We start from the raw sequence: 19,446 nt of genomic DNA, 5'->3' as shown, positions 1-19,446 counted from the left end.
TACACAATTGAAGCATTACATGTTTAAAATTAGCCAATGATTTTTTTCCCATAAACAAATCAACAGAATTAACGTGATTATCTATAAAAATAAAGGCTGTGTAACAAACTGCACTGATCTACTGCACACAACATCATTCATTTGAATCACATTTTATCTTTTACAAAAAATGGATCATAGAAAAGCAGTTTGAATTACAGTGATTTATGGTTGAAGCAGATGTTTAAGAGAAACCTTTTACTCAGTTTCTTATAGTGGAAAATACATTTTCTATTACTTCCTCTTCTCATGGCAATTTTTTTTTTTACACTTAGCACATTATCTTTTTGTCCAATTATTCCTCTGACATGCTTTGTGATTGCAGTGGAAAAGGTTAAATTGCGTGTGGATACATGAAATCAGGGACGCTATCAGCTGCACCTTGTTGGCATCTTATCGCACCTTACCCCTGTCAGCGGGGAGTGCTCCTTCTGAAACGAGATTTGCACCATTGCACGCAGCATTTTCTATGACACTTTAATTGTACTGATGTCTGCCTCTTCCATATGGTCAGAGATGTGATGGGATTACGGCTGGAATACTTCAGTGTGATTAACAGGCCGATCAGGGAAATGGAAGCAATCAAAGCAGAACATTATAGCTCCATCCTGCGCTTGGTTTTAGTTCAAGAAAGAAAATATTTTAGAACTATTCTTGAAGCCAGGAGATGTTTTTTTGTATGTAAATATTATTGTGTAAATTGTTAAAAGATATTGAAAATTATGGATGTAATGATAATGAAAAGCTTCTTTACTTTCGTCAATGTGGATTTTTAACATTTAGTCCTATTTGTCTAGAGTTAAAAACACCAAAAACCCTTTTAATTTTCAAACTAGACATTCCTAGAAGAAAACGTGTCACAAATGTGTTCGCTACAGTTGCACCAATTACTTTAATTGAATTAATAGAAATATGTGTTAATTTCCACAGATGGCATCATGTTTTTCTTTATATGAGGACACCAAATAATTACATAATGTCCCTGCCACAAATATAATTATTCCCAACAAATTTTGGCTTATCGTACTTCGTATTGAGTCCGTTTTTCCAACCGGCTCATAATTTCTTCTCTTGCACCACAGGATAAATTATATTAGTCGGCTCCTCTTTCCACTTTAGCTTGAGTGAAATTGTTGAGCGGCCAAGGTATTTAAAGAAATGGAATGTTTCACTCTGGAGAAAAGTGCAGAAAAGCTTCCTTTGACTTAATATTCATTATGTGCATGATTAATTACTATATAGCCTCAGACTATCAAAAGATAGTCAGAGATATCATATTTTACATGTATTTAATTAGTGTGCACTTTGAGACCTGTGCCCTGGCAGGCCCGAATGCTGAACTTTTTATGCAAGGAATTTCAATTACCCACGCTCCCTCAATCTACGGGCTAGGTCTATACATAGAGTCATTAGGGCTTTTTCAATTGGTCTCAGGAGATGCCCGAGGTTTCACAGATGAGACGGAATAAGAGTCATGCAATCCCATAGATCATGGCGCCCCTGCTCCACAGCTCTAAAATTAGGGCAATATATCAGCAAGAGCTATCAACACTTATGTCAACATTGTTTCAAAAGAAATATGAGGGTTTTTTTCCTCCCAGTGCTTGCGTCCTGTTGTTTAATAGATTTGACTGAGAAACGATGGCAGGTCTATGTCTCATTAGTGCCATGAATTTTATTTTTGATATCATTCTGTTTCATATGCCGAATATAAACCAGGCATTCATTTCCTGCTCCCATTGGAATCTGTTAGATAAAGCACTGTAATTTATATTGCTCCTGCGTTATATGCTTATGCATGAGGAAACGGGACGGAATCATCAAAGTGACCATATAATATATGGAAAGTACTGCAGAGTCATGAAATATTACCCACAAAAAACAAGCAGCGCATTATGGGCTCAGCGTGAGGTGCATGTTTTAATTCTAAAACAGTCATTAATTTCCATAAAAACAAATACAATATGCTGATATTCTCATCTGTTATCACGTGTGAAGGTCATTAATAAAGCGAAATGCCCCTTTGAGACCTTTGCTAAACACAGATGCACACACACACACACAGATAATTGTGTTATTATGGCTGTGTGCTACAAAACAGCATTTTAACATGAAGAAAAAGAAAATCCCTTTTCTTTCTTAGTGTAACTGTTCCTTGTCAAATGCTTTTGAGGTAAAAATGTAGCAACTATCTTTAAAAGCACACATGCTGATTGGAAGAAATAGAACAGGAGGAGGAGGGAGATGAATTTCTTAGTAGTAGTTATTGAAATAATAATGGATAATTCCATTTCCTGCCGTTGTTTTTTTACTTGAATTCAGGTGCAGTTTGTTAAACTGAATAAATGTTTGTGTGTGTAAACTATAATATACAGCATTCCTTCATGGTATGCAGCTAAATGGTGGTTGTTTTCAGGTTGTTTGTGTCTGATCAATGCCATGCACCTCACGAGAAACCAAGTCCTGAGTGTCCACTGACCTATATCTTATATAATAATGTTTGGACACAGAGCAGTGATTAACTCAGCAGCCCAAAGCAGAGACAAAACCCAAAGCACAATACAGTGCAACCAGTAATGCGTTTTCCAATGATCTGCTGTAAATGGGTGCACTGGCCTGCGATAAGAAGAAACAAATATCATCTCTGCTCCCTGCTAAATCAGCAGAACACAGTTATTGATCTGGCTCCTCGCATTGCCAATAGAATTTTAAGTCCCCTCGGTAGCAAATACGGCTTTCTCGCAGTATTGATGTCATTATCATGATTTCAGTACAGCAAAAGGGTGGTCACCTGCAATTCCCCGAGCCTCGGAGCACCCCACAGGCTCAATTAGAATGTCTGCTCTCCAGATGTTAGAGGCAGGACCTGAATTAACTTTTGACACAGCTGCAAGGGGCCGCTAAAAAGATAAACAAGCACATATTTGTATGTAACAGCAGAGACATAGGATTGTCAATTTCATAAAAAATACTAGAATGGCTTTAGGTAGAGGGCATACCTCTGTGAAGCCCCAACAGTCGCCTTATGAAATCACATTTTAATTCACTAGATCCAGATTTTTATTTGGATCTGCACCAAATTCACCAAACTCATACATATCAGTCTGCTAAACATGACAGATTTTTTCCCCCCATCAAGATCTATAAATTATTCTTTGAGAAATCAAATGTTAAAAAAGAACCTTGTCTCATAATGTTAATGCAATGGAGTAGAACGTGCATATTTGTTCTTATAATAGCATAAAGTCTTCTCTCTTCTTAATCCCACCTGACTCTGACAACTGTACTATGAACTAAACATATTTTCCTCCACACTGAGCTCATTCTGAAAATTTCAAACTGTAAACGTGCTTTGAAGAGTGATATGGTATTTCTTGCCTTTCTGGGTAGAAATATTATAGAAGCTGGGCTGGTGACCATTACTGAGACCTTTGATGGGTGCAAATTCAAGTGGCACATTTAGATACTCAGCATGTGGATCCCTTCAGAGAAAGAGCAAACTCAAATCAGTATGTTGGGACATTTTAGTGAAACACACCAACTTTTGTTTATGTGGGGGGGTCGGGTCACATGAGGTCCCTATGCAGTTGTCATCCAACATAAAAAAAGGCTTTATAGTTTTCCTTTGTTTGATTTTGTTGCCTTGGTTTGTATGGTTTATGCATATCTAATAATTCACACACATTCTTGTACTTCTTACTTAGTGGGGGCCGACTAAAATGTCCTCACTCCACAAGGTCTATGTTCAAAATGGTTCTCACAAAGATAAAGTAAAAGTAAACACACACCCGCGTATTTGATAAACACTAGCATGAACAAGGTTACAGAACAGAATGTCTGAAAGATTTATTCAGAAACCAATGAATGTCGGCCAGTTAGCGACGAGACAGGTCATATTGCATTAACGCAAAGAGAACCAAAAAATTCCTCCACAGGCTTTTTGGATTCTTCCATTCACACAGATTATCTAAGCCCTTGCAAAACGATAAACAGAATAAATGGTTAGTACAGGGCACAAAGGACTTATTTTACTCCTTACGCATAGCTGAGAAGATCCAATAGGCAGAGAGCTGAGTTAAAAGCGATTGAGTTGTCCCTGACTGTATTGGTAGTCGACTAAACAGCTCTGCTAAATGGTGACATCAGTTCACCTTTCTTTTGGTTTTTACTTCTTTGTTGGTGAATATGAATATTTCAAAGTCTAAACACGAGTTAAGAACATTTGTTTTTGCATTATTGAGGAGTCTGTACTCCACGAGTACACAATGTTTTGACATTTCTGCATTTTCGCAATTTGCTCGAAAAGAGTTTTGTGGTTAAATGTGTTAATGTTTCCTTGTTTTGTTTTTGACAGATGCAACAATCGGACCCAGTGCATTGTGATCACGGGTTCAGATGTCTTCCCTGATCCCTGCCCAGGAACCTACAAATACCTGGAGGTCCAGTATGAGTGTGTGCCCTACAGTAAGTACAACCCCTCTGCCATGAGTTGAGAACTTTCCCTCCCCCACCCCCCTCCACCCTCACATCCCCAGTTTCTCTCCTCCACCCCCCATCTCTCGTGTCATATCATATCCTGTCCGACTTCTTCCCCCTGCCTTGTCCAGACAGTCTGCTCCCTCCGTCTGCAACACCTTCCAGCACCATTTTCCACCGTCTCTTTTTCCATCTGTGTCACACCATGAACTTTTCATGAAATATGACCTGTAAAACCCTGTGGTCCTTTTTTCTACACTGGCTTTTATTATTGATGTGCTCACCCGTGTTTCCAGCGGATCAACGAGGCTGGTTATGAGGCAGCAGAACATAGGGAGGGAAGAGGAAGTCATGCTGACTCCTCACGATGGCAAGCGAGTGGTTCATTACTCTTAAGTCTTGCATGGAGAAGTCTATCAGGCAAAGAAAAAAAACAACAGCCTCACCTTGATGGCTCAATATACAGTACATCCAATACAACAGGTGTTGAAATGTGTTAACAGATGTTTCATTATGTAACCGAACAGAATGGCTCCACTCGTAAGTCAACACGGTAATATTTCATTGAAAAAGATAGTGTTAACATTTTGTCTCCTGCATGGATGCTAAAATATTCATTGCCATTCAGCTTCCAAACAATCTTTAGGTTTGCCCTTTGTATTAGAATTCCCCTTTGTCCTTTAAGCTGCCATGTTCATTTGCAATTTGTGGAGGAAATTCCCCCATGTAACCTTTACAGGCTGATTAATGGCGAGGATTAGATGATTTGCGAGAATCACTAATCAGGTGGAACTGAAATAATTAGAGTGGGAATGATGGGAAGGATTTTAAGTATTTGGCAGCTCATGTATGTCGATTCAAAAGGGTTATTTTGCACATTGATATCATGATAACATCATATTTTAGTTCTGAATCTTCTGAAGAAAAAATATGCCCAAATATAAATAGTGCACCTTTATGCCCCAGCACTTTAACACATCACTTATACATAGCTCATTACCAGTATGCCTGTCCACACTGCTACCCTCAGTGTTGAATCAGAGCATCATTAGCTGTTGAGACTCATTTCAACTTAAAGGTTAACCTCTCCAAGGCTTTGAGGACCAGTAATTATGAGCCTCCACACTGAGCAAAGCCAAATCCTGTCGCTTCCACCTGAAACACCCAACTACTTGTTTTTTTTAACTCTTCTTGTTGTTTTCTTTTTGTGGACACTTGCGTCATAGTTAAGTGAAGTATTGATTCTGTGTCTTGCTGTGTTACCTCAAACTGTAATAGTGGGATTAGCCTCAAGGTGCACTCATGTCCACCCAGTGCTATGATTATCTTTTGCCTCCATCTTGCACCAAGGAGACAGTCAAGCCTGCCATAGTGTGGTGGACAAAAAAATAAATCTTCAGCCCAAGGACTTCCAGTTCTGGCAAAGTCTGTCTAACAAAAAAAACAATTCCAAACAGGTCCTCACTTCACTCTGAGCAGTTTCAAACATGCATGTCTGTAGCCCCATCTTTTTGCTTCTCAAGGTCCATGCCCCACCAGAATAGGACCAAGAACACAGAATGTATCCTATCGCAACTGCCCCGGTAAGTGCTTGGTGTTCTCCCAGTTTGACCCAGTCCACCACAAGCCCAGTCTAGCCTTTCCCACTCAAGCCCTGTTGTAAAGTGTGATAGACTCATAGGCCAGTTCCATGTTTTGTTGTTTTCCTCCCAACGATCCTCTGTCTCCTCTTACCCCCAAAATAAAACGCATACAACCCGGATCATTTAGTAGAGTCAGACAAACATAGAAAAAGGCCACCATAAGGGAATATTTACTGAGTTTTTCCACACCAGAGCGAACCCTCCCCGCAGTTTTCTGTCAGGATTGCAAAGATCTTAGCGTAGTTTTCTAGTTTTCACATGAAATAGATCATATGCCAAATACCAAGCGTTGTGATTAAAAACATTGCAGTGGATCAGGAGCTTAGGATCCCCAGGATTTGCTGGGATACAAGACTTGAGAATTTGTTTTGCAAGAAAACGCATTAAATCCCCATTAAGCTGATCAACGACGGGGCCGCAGACAGTGTCCTCATTTTGACTTGTAACCACTGCCCCTCAAAGTCTGTCTGTCCCATGAAATACAGAAAGCAGTTTAATAACATAATGTGAAAAACTGTTGCGTTTTATGCCACCGACTCAATGCAGTGGGGTATTTTATTAATGCATTCCATTGTCTAAGCATTTGCATAATCACACAAGCAATTTTAGTTTTTTCACTTCTGTGCAAGTGGCCTTTGCAACAAGTTGAATACATTTGCACCATTTCCATCCTTTTGGCTTTGTAATTTGGTTCTTGTCATGAACTGCCCTCATTAGCAGCATTATCTTCACTTTCCAGCCAAGGATGTAAATTTTGCCTTGGCACCGAGTCACCTCTGAATTGGCTCTAGTATTTTAAATTTTTTTGAATGAAGCAACATAAAATCCATGATGTGTCTTTATTAAGCCGTCTCTGTGAAAGCTGTTTGTGATGGGGAAAATGTTAAAAGTAACCATCCCTATTCTACCATTGTAAATCTGTAGAATAGTGCCAGTGAGCCCATCAATGATAATATTTTCATTTTTTATCACATGATAGCTCCAGTAAACCCTCAGCTCCTTGTGATAGCGATGGCCAGATTATAAAAATTAAAGTTAAGCTGTAACCGCATGAGTTTTGGGTCCCCTGTGGTGTTTTTGTTTTCACTTTCATCCCCTCTTTTTATTCAGTGTAGTTTACATGATGCATAACTTTAACAGAGGAGTCACAAACTAAGTCTCTAGTTGACAGTACACATTCAACCATATAGCGATGCAACATCTCATTAACAGTCTGGATAATTAGATTAGAAATATTTTGTAGAAAGCAGTAACTTCCTAGAGCAGTGGTTCTCATCCTCTTCCAGTCACGACCCAGTTTTAAACACATTTATTGCTCATAAACTGTCTGCATCTCTTTAGCCACATGTCCCAGTAGATGCTGGAGAGTGGTTTCGTGCTTTTTTCTATCTAAATATTTTGGCATTTTATTACAGCTGAGCATGTGGGTGTTTGTGTTGTGAAATGAGTATGAGCTAAATTAGGGGGTGCAGGTGTGGCACTGTACATATTACTGAAACAGAGCTGAGAAATGGACAGACAGACAGACGAAAAGAGAGACAGACGGAAAGAAAGAGAGAGAGAGAGACAAACAGACAGAAAGAAAGAGAAACAGACGGACAGAAAGACAGACAGACTGAACACATCACTTAGTTCGGTTTTTCAGTGTTCTTGTTCTTCATGTTTTTTAAATAGAACTTTTGGCCCTAATTCCATTTCCCCCCCCATTGTGGCCAAACCACAGACAGAGAGGAGACATCAGTGCATTGAAGGGAGAGAGAGAGAGAGAGAGAGAGAGAGAGAGAGAGAGAGAGAGAGAGAGAGAGATGAGGTTTTGTTTTCGATAAAAAAATATTTATTTGTGATGATAATGATGCAGAGAGTCTGCTGTTGAACTTTGACATGACCCACCTGGAGACGTAACCTCTTGCCCCAAGTCATGGCTGCTTGGTTTAGACAATATGGTGGCACAAAAGTGCCAAAATCAAAGGCTTTTTTGTGTCCAAGTAGAAACTCACACGCACTCGCACTTTGTCTTCTTAAACAATAAAAGCTATTATAAGACAAATTATATCCCCAGTACGATTTGATGTAGAAGTGTTCCACCAGTTTAAAAATGTTTATATTTTTCTCCACAAGCATCTGACAACCCTCAGTAATTATCCTGTGACCACCTGTGGGACCCCAGGTTGAGAACCACTGCTCTAGAAAGTCAGTTTGGTGGGAAAAGTTTATGGTGTCGGCGGTTGGGTTGTGTCGTATCTGTTTGTTTGTATGTTGCTTATATTGAAAGTGTCTGACTCTCTTCCCTTCCCCCTGTGCAATCTGCAGGAAACCTCCTCGGCTTTCTGACTCTCTCTCTTCACCCAGTGACCGATTTCTGATCACACTGATTGCTATTTCATTTCTTATATTTCCACTAACGTCATCAGGTTTTCTGTCATGTGTTCTCCTTTTCTTTCCAGATTTGCTTCACACCCTCTTCTCTCTGACCTCTCCTCGGCTCCTCTGCCGAGGCAGCCTCTGACTCAACTGTTGTTAATTTGTTTGCTTCCTATCCTCGTTTGATCTCTTAGTTAGCTGCAAGACAGAATGGCGAAATGTTTTTTTCATGGATCCCATTGAAACTCTTTTTTTCCACTGAAGCCTACGTCAGATTCATCAGTTACCGCAGATCCAAAGTCTCATATGAACCCGCACTAATTGGAACTTGAGGGTTGCAGGATTCAAGAGGAACCTAATTTAAGATTGCTCCAATTATCTCATGCTGCAAACTGGCCCAAAATGTGTAGGCTACATTTTGTATTTCAACCTATGAGGGAGGACTACTGTATATAGTCTCTACTCTCTACTAAAATATTGCATTGTTGAGAGTATACGTCTCAAATATAGTGATGTCCAACAGCAAAGTCTCCAAATCAGTCCACATTTGTATAATTTCTTTTAAGTAAAACATTTTTCATAACTGTCTAAAAAAGCAGTTCAATTCTTTTTGCAATAATATATTTCCCAAGCTTTTCTCTGCAAAGAGTGAGAAGAAGTACAGTTGAATCACTGCAGTTATTTTTATGTAATACTCGTCTTCTTTCACACTCAGTCAATAACTTGCTGAGTGAACATCAAGCAGTAGAGTTGAATTGTTTTGTAAAGTCGATTTTCTGACCTGGGCTTCAGACCACCCTGAGAAACACGTCTGTTCTGAAGAATATTTATTGCATCTGTGTAGACTTGTCTTAAATAATTTTCTTAAGAAATGTTGCAGTCTTATTGTTGTAGTTCAAACATAAGATGTTGCTTTTCATGCAATGATGTTTTATTTTAGTCTTAAGATATGATTTATACTGTAGCCAGTGACTAATTGTGAGGCCGGGTAATGATTCTTGAGTGTAGCTTCTTCAGAGGGCCTTGTTTCAATGTGCACCTGTTGGCTAAATCATAGTGGATTTGCATTACAAAGCACAAAATAGCTGAACAAATGAAACACAGTGTTGTGGAATATGGAATTAAATACATCTTTCAACAGTGAGTGCACATAGTTTATATTAATGTATTTTGCACCAGTGATTTACATTGATTACTTGCTAGAGGCCAGCATTGGTTTGTACGTAAGGTTAAGTCAGATTGGTACTTTGCAGCATCTTGTCATTAGTCAGGTGTCATATGGGTGCATAATATGAAATGGAATGTTTATCGTATACGAATATATTTTTAAATGATTTTATTATTTTAATTTTAATAGATATTCATCTACACTGAAAAATGAAGCAACTACTTTTAATTTAATTTTACTTTTCAAAAAGAAAAAAATACAACTGTCTTTATTTTTTACATTTTATTATTCTTTTACAGCTTTTTACCTGGTTTAAAGTGGTGGGTAGATTTATAGAGATCACAGTTTAGATGCTACTTGGTTTGACCTTCCAACCAAACCAGGGTCATGCAGAATTAAATATTATATGAAATATATTCAACATACATCATTGACAATAAAAATGCTATTAATAATTATCACAATATAATTTTCATAAATAGAAATATAACTTAATTACAATATATATGAATATCTTGCTTATGTATTTTGCACATAATTGATCCACCTCAGATTTATCTGTGAGTTTCTGCTCATTAAGAAAAGTAAAAAAACACAACATTCACTCAGGATCAAAAATCTGTCTTTAAACATAAAAGAAATAATAATGTGACATTTATCGTCATAATTACAGCCGTAATTTTTGATATCGCTAGATTTTAAATTTTTATCTTGATATAATAATAATTTGGCCATATCACTCAGCTCATATTGAAATTATGAAGTAAATCAAAACGTTCTCCTGTAATATTCACAGGATGAGCCTTGGTTCTCTTAATGTTTATATACTCATGATTTTTAACACATTTATAACTAAATGGATATAATTTCCTACATGAATCCACAGAATTGATATCTTGTGTATTAAATATTATCCTTTACCTGTGAAAGTCCGATGTCGAACCTGACTGAAGTTGTGCATCACTAATAGAACATAGTTAATTAGTTCAAATTAAAAATAAATCCACCCACCACTGGGCTATAAACCATCTGTCACCATTCTCAATCTACTGATCAAACCATTTTTCTTAAACAGGACCCTGGCAGCCGTGTGTCAACTTTCTCTGTTTTCCTCCTTCTCTCTGAATAGGTGTACCTGTCTTTGTCCATGTCTCATAACATGTTTCTGCATGTGTAAGCATAGCAATGACAGTTAATTCATATTAACCTCTTTTTTTCCCCCTTGCACCCCTTTCATTCTCTCTTCCAACGCTTAAAATAGAAGTGGAGCAAAAAGGTAAATAACAGACACGATCCAAACCCTAGCTCCTTGTTTTGTGGCATCTGGTTGTAAACTACCTATTTTCCCATGGTGGCCCCTACAATCCCATCGCAGACGTTACCTGTACAATCCCCCCCTAACTGTAATATTGATGGCTAGTGTTGTACGACAAGCGAAGTAAGGCTGGCCATAAAAAAAAGACAGTCAAAAGGCAGCCAAAAGATGTAAATGGGGGTATATTGGCTGCAGTCCATAGGGGCTTCCTCTCCTCATTCTCCCCCGGTGCTTTCTCTACTCAGCAGAATCTCCTATTGCCTGGCTTCCCAACCCTTTTCCATAGCATGTCATGGTAACAGTGTTTCTTGGCCCCTTTTTCCCAAGCTATTGCTTTTTCTACTATCCCTTTGCTGTCCAAGCCCCCCTCTCTCTCACTCTTCTCCCCATTATTCTCACCTGACCACTTGCTGCTTTCCTCTGTTGATTCTTATGCCTCCTATGCCTCAAAGCCCAAACACCAAGAGACCCCTAATGAAAGTTTTTTTTCTTTTACTCTTTAATTTTAATGGTTGTGACATCTGCACCACTTTGTAATGACAACCCTCTCAGGTATATACCGTAGCAAAGGTGGTGCGACCGAGACACGTCTAGGTGCACACAGACATTTTGCAGACTCTGCCGACTCCTGCTCTCTCATAACCTCTCCCGTCTGTTGCCGTGTGACTTTAGCCAATTGTTTGGTTAAGTTTTGTTTCTGTTCTATTTCCCCTCATTTGTGTTCTATTCCCAACAGTAAATGCCAATGAGGCCAAGCTTCTTTTTTTCAGACTACTTTATATATTTAAACATTATGCTTAATTAACTTTCCTGTTTCTTTTTTTCTTTCTATGCACAAAACCAAAATCCGTACACTGCTTGTGAATATTGGCTATAGCTGTTAGTCGATTTGGCCACTCTTCAATGTGTGTTTGTCCCCACTCCTCTTGGACAACCTGTAAAAATAAAATGAAGACATTAGACATTTTATTGATATCATATATAGTTTTATATAGTGTTATATTTCACCTGTTAACCTGTGCCTGTTTTTTTTTTTTTTTATTCTACTCTTCTCCCATTACCAGTTTTTATTTGTCCTGGGACTCTGAAAGCTGTCGGTGAGCCTTCCTTTCTATTTGAAGCGGAGCAACAAGCCGGCGCCTGGTGCAAAGACCCGCTGCAAGCCGGCGACAAAATCTACTTCATGCCTTGGACTCCTTATAGGACAGACACTCTCATTGAGTATTCCTCCCTGGATGACTTCCAAAACGCCCGGCAAACCATCACCTACAAGCTGCCCCACCGGGTGGATGGGACCGGGTTTGTGGTCTACGACGGCGCAGTGTTTTTCAACAAGGAACGTACGCGCAACATCGTGAAGTTTGACCTGCGAACTCGTATCAAAAGCGGCGAGGCGATCATCAACAACGCAAACTACCACGACACGTCGCCTTACAAGTGGGGCGGCAAAACTGACATTGATCTGGCGGTCGACGAGAACGGGCTGTGGGTGATCTACGCCACGGAGCAGAACAACGGCATGATGGTGATCAGCCAGCTGAACCCCTACACATTACGTTTCGAGGCTACCTGGGACACGGCCTATGATAAACGCTCAGCCTCCAATGCCTTCATGGTTTGTGGAGTACTGTACGTGGTCCGCTCCACCTATGAAGACAATGAGAGCGAGGTCAGCAAGAGCCTGATCGACTACATTTACAACACCAAACAGAACCGTGGGGAATACGTTGATATCCACTTTCCCAACCAGTACCAGTACATTGCAGCTGTGGATTATAATCCGCGAGATAACCAGCTCTATGTGTGGAATAATTTTTACATCCTGAGGTACAATCTGGAGTTTGGCTCACCTGATCCAGCACATGGTAAGTACCCAGCCCCCAGTCATTTCTCCTGCAGATAATAATGGTTAGATTGCACTGCTGAAATCGAGATTTTAGTCACTGTCAAGTGCACTTTGATATTCTTTTGGTATTCCCCATCTATGTATCAAGTGTCACAGCTGACTGATTTTTAATTTAGAATCTAATATGTGCTAGATATGTTACGAAAGCTTTGGAGTGTAGGAAATCATCTCAGGGGGGAACTGTGTGGTAAACAACACCTCAAAGCCAGTTTCCATATCATAAGGGATCAGTATCACAGGGATTTGGTGAGGTTTGCCTACTGGGTGATCCCTTAGTCCCTGGTGCTAAGGCTTGAGGGAGCCCTGCTAGCATATCGCCTTTTTTAAGAGTGTAAGACCGGGAGAGAGAGGTGTACTCTCACCCCGGGAAACATACATGCCTGGACAGGTGCAAAGTCTCGCCTGGGGCAAGGTTAGATCATTCTCCCAGTGACGCTGAAGCTCCAAATCTCCATCGGCCATTAAAAGAAATATTTCACACTCTATGGGAGGATTGTCAGGATTTAAAGTTCTGTCTGAGAGCAAAAGAGATGAGAGACACAAGGGAGACGAATCAATCACCCTGGGTCATATCATTAAAAACATACACTATGTTTTTAATTTAGCTGTCAAGAGCTGAGGGGAGGCTAGCCTAGGCTTGCTATAGTCCTTACGCTGAGACTATAATAACAGTAATTACCCTAATCCCCTCCACACCCAGACTTTAAGTCCACGTAATGTCCAACACAGTCAGTAATGAGCCACGGAGGTCAAGCAACTTTTCGCAGATTATCCAAGAGCTCAATATTTGTTCATGTGTTTGCAAGTCCAATCTCTTATTGATGGGGCACGTATGGGTGATGGTGGCTAAATCCAGTGGAGCCTCATCAATCTAGCCCGACCACGGCGAGCTTGACATTAACAAAGAACGCAGTCCAGATCTGAAAGCAGCATTAAGATGCAGGGGGGGGGGCACTGAGTAAAATCCTGTAACAACCATGAGAAACAAGATTAAAAAACATTTTATTTTTTATTTTTCCAACTCTGAATAACATCTTTGAAGTTAGGCCATTTTTAAAATTAAATATTTGCATGTAACAAGTTAATTTAGAACAGCTCAGGAATATGCCACAGTCTGATAACGTCCTTATTTTAGTCATGTCCAAAAAATAATTTCATTCACTTGTGCCGAGAATTTCAAATGAGCTGATTTGTAACCAGCACTTTGAATTTGCAGACAGCTGCTGTAAAATTGTCATAATATTACCCATTTCTGCTCTCTAATAAAAATATATCTAAGCATGTCTTTGCATGTCTTTGCATGCCATTATATTTTTCCATACAGTAAATTGATTACCCAGCAGTCAAGCAGCAGCCTCCACAACACCTTTTATTTTTTCAGCTTGGATAGTTATGGATTCTTGGAATAAGCTTCGCATAGATTGGCTGCACGCTCAATTGATTTATTCAGCTGTTGAATGGACGCTGATTACCGATAGCGAAATCAGAGGCTTTACCCTGAAATGAGACGGCATTCATGTTATTGTTGTGTGTTGTGCCTGTGTGCATGTGTGCAGGAGAAACATGCTTTACATTGTTGATCCTCACAATCAGACCCCCCCAAGCACCCAAAGGAACCCACTACACTTCCTGTAGAGTATCCTACTAATGAATCCAGAAATCTGTCTGTCCTAAGAGAATCTCAAAAACTACTCATCGGATCAACTTCCGACTTGGCGGACGTGTTTCAGAGAACCTAACGCTAACTTCACACTGCACTAACCCATTTTCACTGGTCAAAAAAACCACTAGCACCCACTAACATCTGTCTTTTGTCTGCAATGGGAATGGATACAATCAGCATTTACTCCCGGGTCAAATGACTCTGCAGTAGACACAGTTTTTTATCACCTCCAATCAGCACTGATGGAAACACGACACCCGGGTGAACGTGGCAATTTGTCAAGACGGCGAGGTGGGAGAGCTTCTGTTTTGCACTGGGGGGGGGGAAACAGGGAAGTAAACTCCTCCACTGGCAATGGCAAATTACCCGCTGAAAAAGATGCCTGCGATTACCCTCGTATACCCTGTGTATACCTGCTAACGTTGGCCCTGGTGTATACCGGCTAGTGTTGGTGTAGAAGCGGTAGTGTATTTGATGATTTGGTGCAATAACATGAACATCAAAGAATGTTGCTTTTGGAAATTATAATACCTTTTAATCATTTTGAACAGAGCAAAAACATAGTTACTAGTATTTAGTCCCAGCACCAAACTCTGCTCTATTTGCTCCCGTATTCACACATCTTTATTTTATGGTCAATACGGAATCAGTTTTCTTTTCGTGACAAAGGAGACATGAGTCTGGCCCCGCCGCTGACTAATGTATGTTGAGATGCAGTTGATGTGTCGAAGGGGGAATGGTCCAAGACGATCATCAAGATGTCAATAAACGTGTCCTCCCACACGGCTGATGTTGGCACATAAATGATGGCACTTTTTTCTGGCTGTCACTGGACGCCCTCTCTGCAATATCTCCATGTCTGCTTCACTAAGCACTAAACCGAGCCGTCACAATGCCTCTGTGGCGGTAACAGTCGAAGGTACGTGTTTTTAAACGGCGTTCTGACAGAAAGAAAACTTGCAATGAAAAATAACATTCCAGCTCTGTTCAAATTATTGTAAGCACATCATGAGAAAGCCCAGCACATTAGCATGCAGGAGGCATTGTTAATACAACACAGCATGGGTGATTATTAATGTAGATGCTCGAGCTGTGCTAATTGTTTGGCTTTTTTCTTCAAAAGAAAAGACAGACGATCTTCAGGTTTTGCATTTGAACGCTGAATTTTCCTCTTCAAGAGAATTTCAGAGCACGCACAGAGGATGTGTCTTCGTGGGGAGCAAGGTTGACACTGTGTGTATTTGCTATCGTGCACTGCACTTCCTACTTCCTCCTTTTCCAGATTTAGCAAATGCACAAAGATGTCTGTCACATGATTCGCTCCGTCATGAAATTCAATCACATCAAAGTGATGTTCAGACCCTGTGTGGCAGACAGTTGGGTACTTGTCAAGTCCAATAACGTTGCTCGTGTCGAGGCAAGATCATCTCTTGTAGGATTATGGGGGAGTAGATGGGGTCACATCCAACAAGCGGCTTCACTGGAAGTGGACATTAAATGGGTCAGTAAGTCCCTCGCTTGGCTTTGACCAACAGCGCAATAATCCACTCATTTAACCATGGCTTCATGCCTGCTTTCCCTTTTGCATATAGGATCTAATAGAAAGACATATTCCTTTGTCGCATATTGTAAATGAGATGATTAAATTGATTTAAATGAGGTATACCCAGACAAAACCCATTATGCACCCATTTCTATGGACCATTTATTCACGCCAGGCTCTGAAATGTGGTCTCAAACCACTGAGTAAGCATATCAAAAGCTATTTTTTACCAGAAGTATGCACAAACAGAACGATGGGACACAGGTGAGCCCTGGAAACCTTTTATTCATCCCTCGTTGCAAAATTAGATTCTGAATCACTTCCGTATAAAAGCCCCCAGTGCTGCAGTTAACACCCACACAAATCAAGACCTCCTCTTTAATTGTTCAAATGTCAATACATTTGCATACAGTTTCAATCTTTGCTGCACCCTCAAATTATACATTTGCATGTGGGGATCGTAAGGGAGGGAATGACCCAATTTGTTTGAAATTATAAGTTGCGGCCCGGTGACGCGGCGTGCCAATTAGCTTACACAACTCTGCATGTGGTCAAAACAATGCCCGGTAGCTGCGTGTTCGGAAAGTGCTTTACAATGCAAAAATGCTCAGCTGTTACCGACGCTTGTGAGTCACATGCATTAGCAGCCGCCCCAGAGAGGCTCCCTCTTATAGTCTGATGAATATACAACTCTCGAATAAGCGCCACCATGATTCATTCCCCGTCTTCTGCGGGGCCTATATAGAGGTCAACTTGTGCACGGCAACATTTAGAGTGAAAAGGGACACACGCACACACACACACACACACACACACACACACACACACACACACACACACACACACAGATATGGATACTTTTAACGACAACAGCTTTCACAGCCATCTCAGGTGGTAAAATGGCTCAGACGTCTGGCTGCTACATGTGTGACAGTGGCACAGGAGAACGGATCAGGATCTGTTAAAAACGGCCAATTTGTTTGTTTGCCTTGACAGAACCCCCCCCCCCCTTTTCTTTCTCTCTTTTTCCCTCTCTCCGTTCCTCTGTCAGCTGCCCAAGTGGACAACGGTGTGAAAGCAGAGTGTATTGATGTGGAAAATCACCTTCTTTGTTTTTGTTTTTCGGTCCCCCTGTCATATTCTTGTTCTTGCTGTTTCCTTCCCTGTCTGCCTCCATCTCTCTCTTTCATTATCTCTCTATTGCAGCCTTTTCTCTCTTCGGTCACTCTCTCTTTTTTCCTATCTTCCCTCCTTCTGCCCGTAGACGCTCATTGTTCTCCTCAGTTCGCCTCCTCCTCCTCCGCGATCACCCGTGAGCTGGGTCTTACATCTGGATACGTGCGCACATACCCGTATATGCGTCTGTTTGGCTTCTTTCCGGCTTAAGTCCTGGTCAGACTGTTCAAATCATGCCCGATGAGAGCGGCGTGCACTAAATGACAGGATTTAAGTAAATCCTTCGCTGTGCCTTTGGGAAACTGTAAACACACACACACACACACACACACACACACACACACACACACACACACACACACACACACACACACACAGTGACAGATGACCATCACGCACATGACAATCAGGGGATCACACACAACATAGAAACATTAGTTCAGTGCTGGAGCAGATTGGTAGATAACAATGTTTATATTTACAGGATATTGTTACACTGCAAATCCTGATAAAAAGAAATTGGGGTTAGTCTTAAATTCAATTTTGTCTTAAATTGCTCTGGATTGAGCCAGGCTTCTTGAAAGGTGGCGTTTCTTGCAGAAGCAGCAGAAGTAATGGAATTTCTTCGCATTTAAAATACATCAGTTAAAGTTTTTTCTGGTTCTTTCTCACATTTTCACCAGATCTAAGCTGTCGTCAACCAACAATCTGCAGCAAACAGCTGAGACTGGATGTAAACATCCTCTAAAATGAGCTTAACTTGTGGCCGACCTGTGTGGTGGTGGTAGCAGGAACAGGCTAATTCAACAAGTTCCTTATATTTTTATAGCACTTAAATTTGTCCGTAAATCTTTGTCTTTTTGAGTCGTTAGGACACTATTGGCAAGCGTATGTTCAGCAAACGGCCTCCGTCTTTACTGCTGGACTTGTATCTCCCTATATGCCAGCTTCTATTCTTCATTCCTCCCCTGTAGCTTTTTTAACCACCATTTTATGACATAGTGTGACGTTATGCCGTCTACACCGTGACCCACTGGTCTCGTTCTCGGTTACGATATCGGGGGTGAATTTAACTGGGGCGATAAAAAGGGGGGGGAAATCCCACGATGGGGATTTACAGTCTTGTTCACAGTGTCTGTGATATTACATCGTAGGATAATACCTAACCACCCCGGTGTCTGGTGGCAATAAAGGCTACTCGGCACATGAGGTCGGGGGGGTCACCTGTTTCCTCAGAAATCCGATCGTGATCTCTGCCGCTCCTCCAGCGCCGAACATCGTGGAGACACGACAGCCAGTTGTTGCCAGCCAGGTCGGAAGGGGGGGGTTTCAACCCTTATCCAAAAACACACCTCAGGATAATGATTTCTCACAGTCCCGAGCTGCCAGTTACCACTTCTCCCCGGAACGTCTCACCCTCTGATGTTAAACGAGAGTGCACGGCGTGTCCCAATGATCTGCTGACAAAGTATGTGGGCAACAGCAAAAACCCGGGGTTATGATTTAGGATGTCACAAAGAGATGTTTGACATAAAAGCGAGAGGAGGGGGTGCGATTATGGTTACGCTGAGCCCCATAGCCAAAGGGATCCACAGCCTCTTGTTTGATTACAGTCCGTCTGTGAAACAAGGCATATTTAAAAGAATTATTACTCATCCCCCCCCCCCCATCACTCCCTGACACACTTCCTAGAGGAGATTTCTTTTACCGAGGGCTGATTTTTGCGTCCACATATGTGTGTGTTCCCCTAATCTGCATACGTGCAGGTTTGCGGGACTTTTCGTACCGCGCTGCTGTGTTAATGTGTGCATTCGCAGCCCAGCGGATGTAAATCTGTGTGCAAGTGTGTAGGAACAGCCCTGAAATAGACACCCTCCTGTGTGCGCAGCATTAAATATCAGTCCGCTTGGCACACTTAAGAGTTAATGCTTGAAATTTGAGGCACGTACTGTACCGAGAGAGCTGCGAGGAGAAGAAGAGGGGGAAAAACGCAAGGCTGGTGTCTGGCAGCTGCTGTGTCTGTTCTCTATACTTTGGTGTCATTTTGTGTGTGAGGGTGTATATGAATGTGTACATGTGTTTATAAGGAATGTGTGCGCTCGCATGCGTATGTGTGGGAGACTGACTGACTGACTGACTGCCTGCCTGCGCCCATG

At 41.0% G+C, this 19,446-nt stretch overlaps 1 protein-coding gene across 21 annotated transcripts in view; it reads left to right on the top strand.

The window, feature by feature from the left end:
• adgrl2a (adhesion G protein-coupled receptor L2a) overlaps nt 1-19,446 on the top strand; it is a 99,634-nt gene that overhangs the window by 49,061 nt on the left and 31,127 nt on the right. For 14 of the 21 annotated variants that reach the window (XM_034582627.1, XM_034582616.1, XM_034582610.1 and 11 more), the window contains exons 4-7: nt 4,394-4,503; nt 6,039-6,098; nt 10,949-10,963; nt 12,067-12,867. In XM_034582627.1, the coding sequence (XP_034438518.1) occupies nt 4,394-4,503; nt 6,039-6,098; nt 10,949-10,963; nt 12,067-12,867 (986 nt within the window). The remainder of the gene's footprint in view (nt 1-4,393; nt 4,504-6,038; nt 6,099-10,948; nt 10,964-12,066; nt 12,868-19,446) is intronic. The other 7 variants (XM_034582628.1, XM_034582613.1, XM_034582617.1 and 4 more) reach the window with 2 other exon arrangements.

The sequence above is a fragment of the Hippoglossus hippoglossus genome, chromosome 4, assembly GCF_009819705.1.
Source record: "Hippoglossus hippoglossus isolate fHipHip1 chromosome 4, fHipHip1.pri, whole genome shotgun sequence".
Taxonomy (NCBI): Eukaryota; Metazoa; Chordata; class Actinopteri; order Pleuronectiformes; family Pleuronectidae; genus Hippoglossus; species Hippoglossus hippoglossus.
The sequence above is the reverse complement of the archived record's forward strand: the minus strand, read 5'-3'. Positions and strand labels throughout refer to the sequence as shown.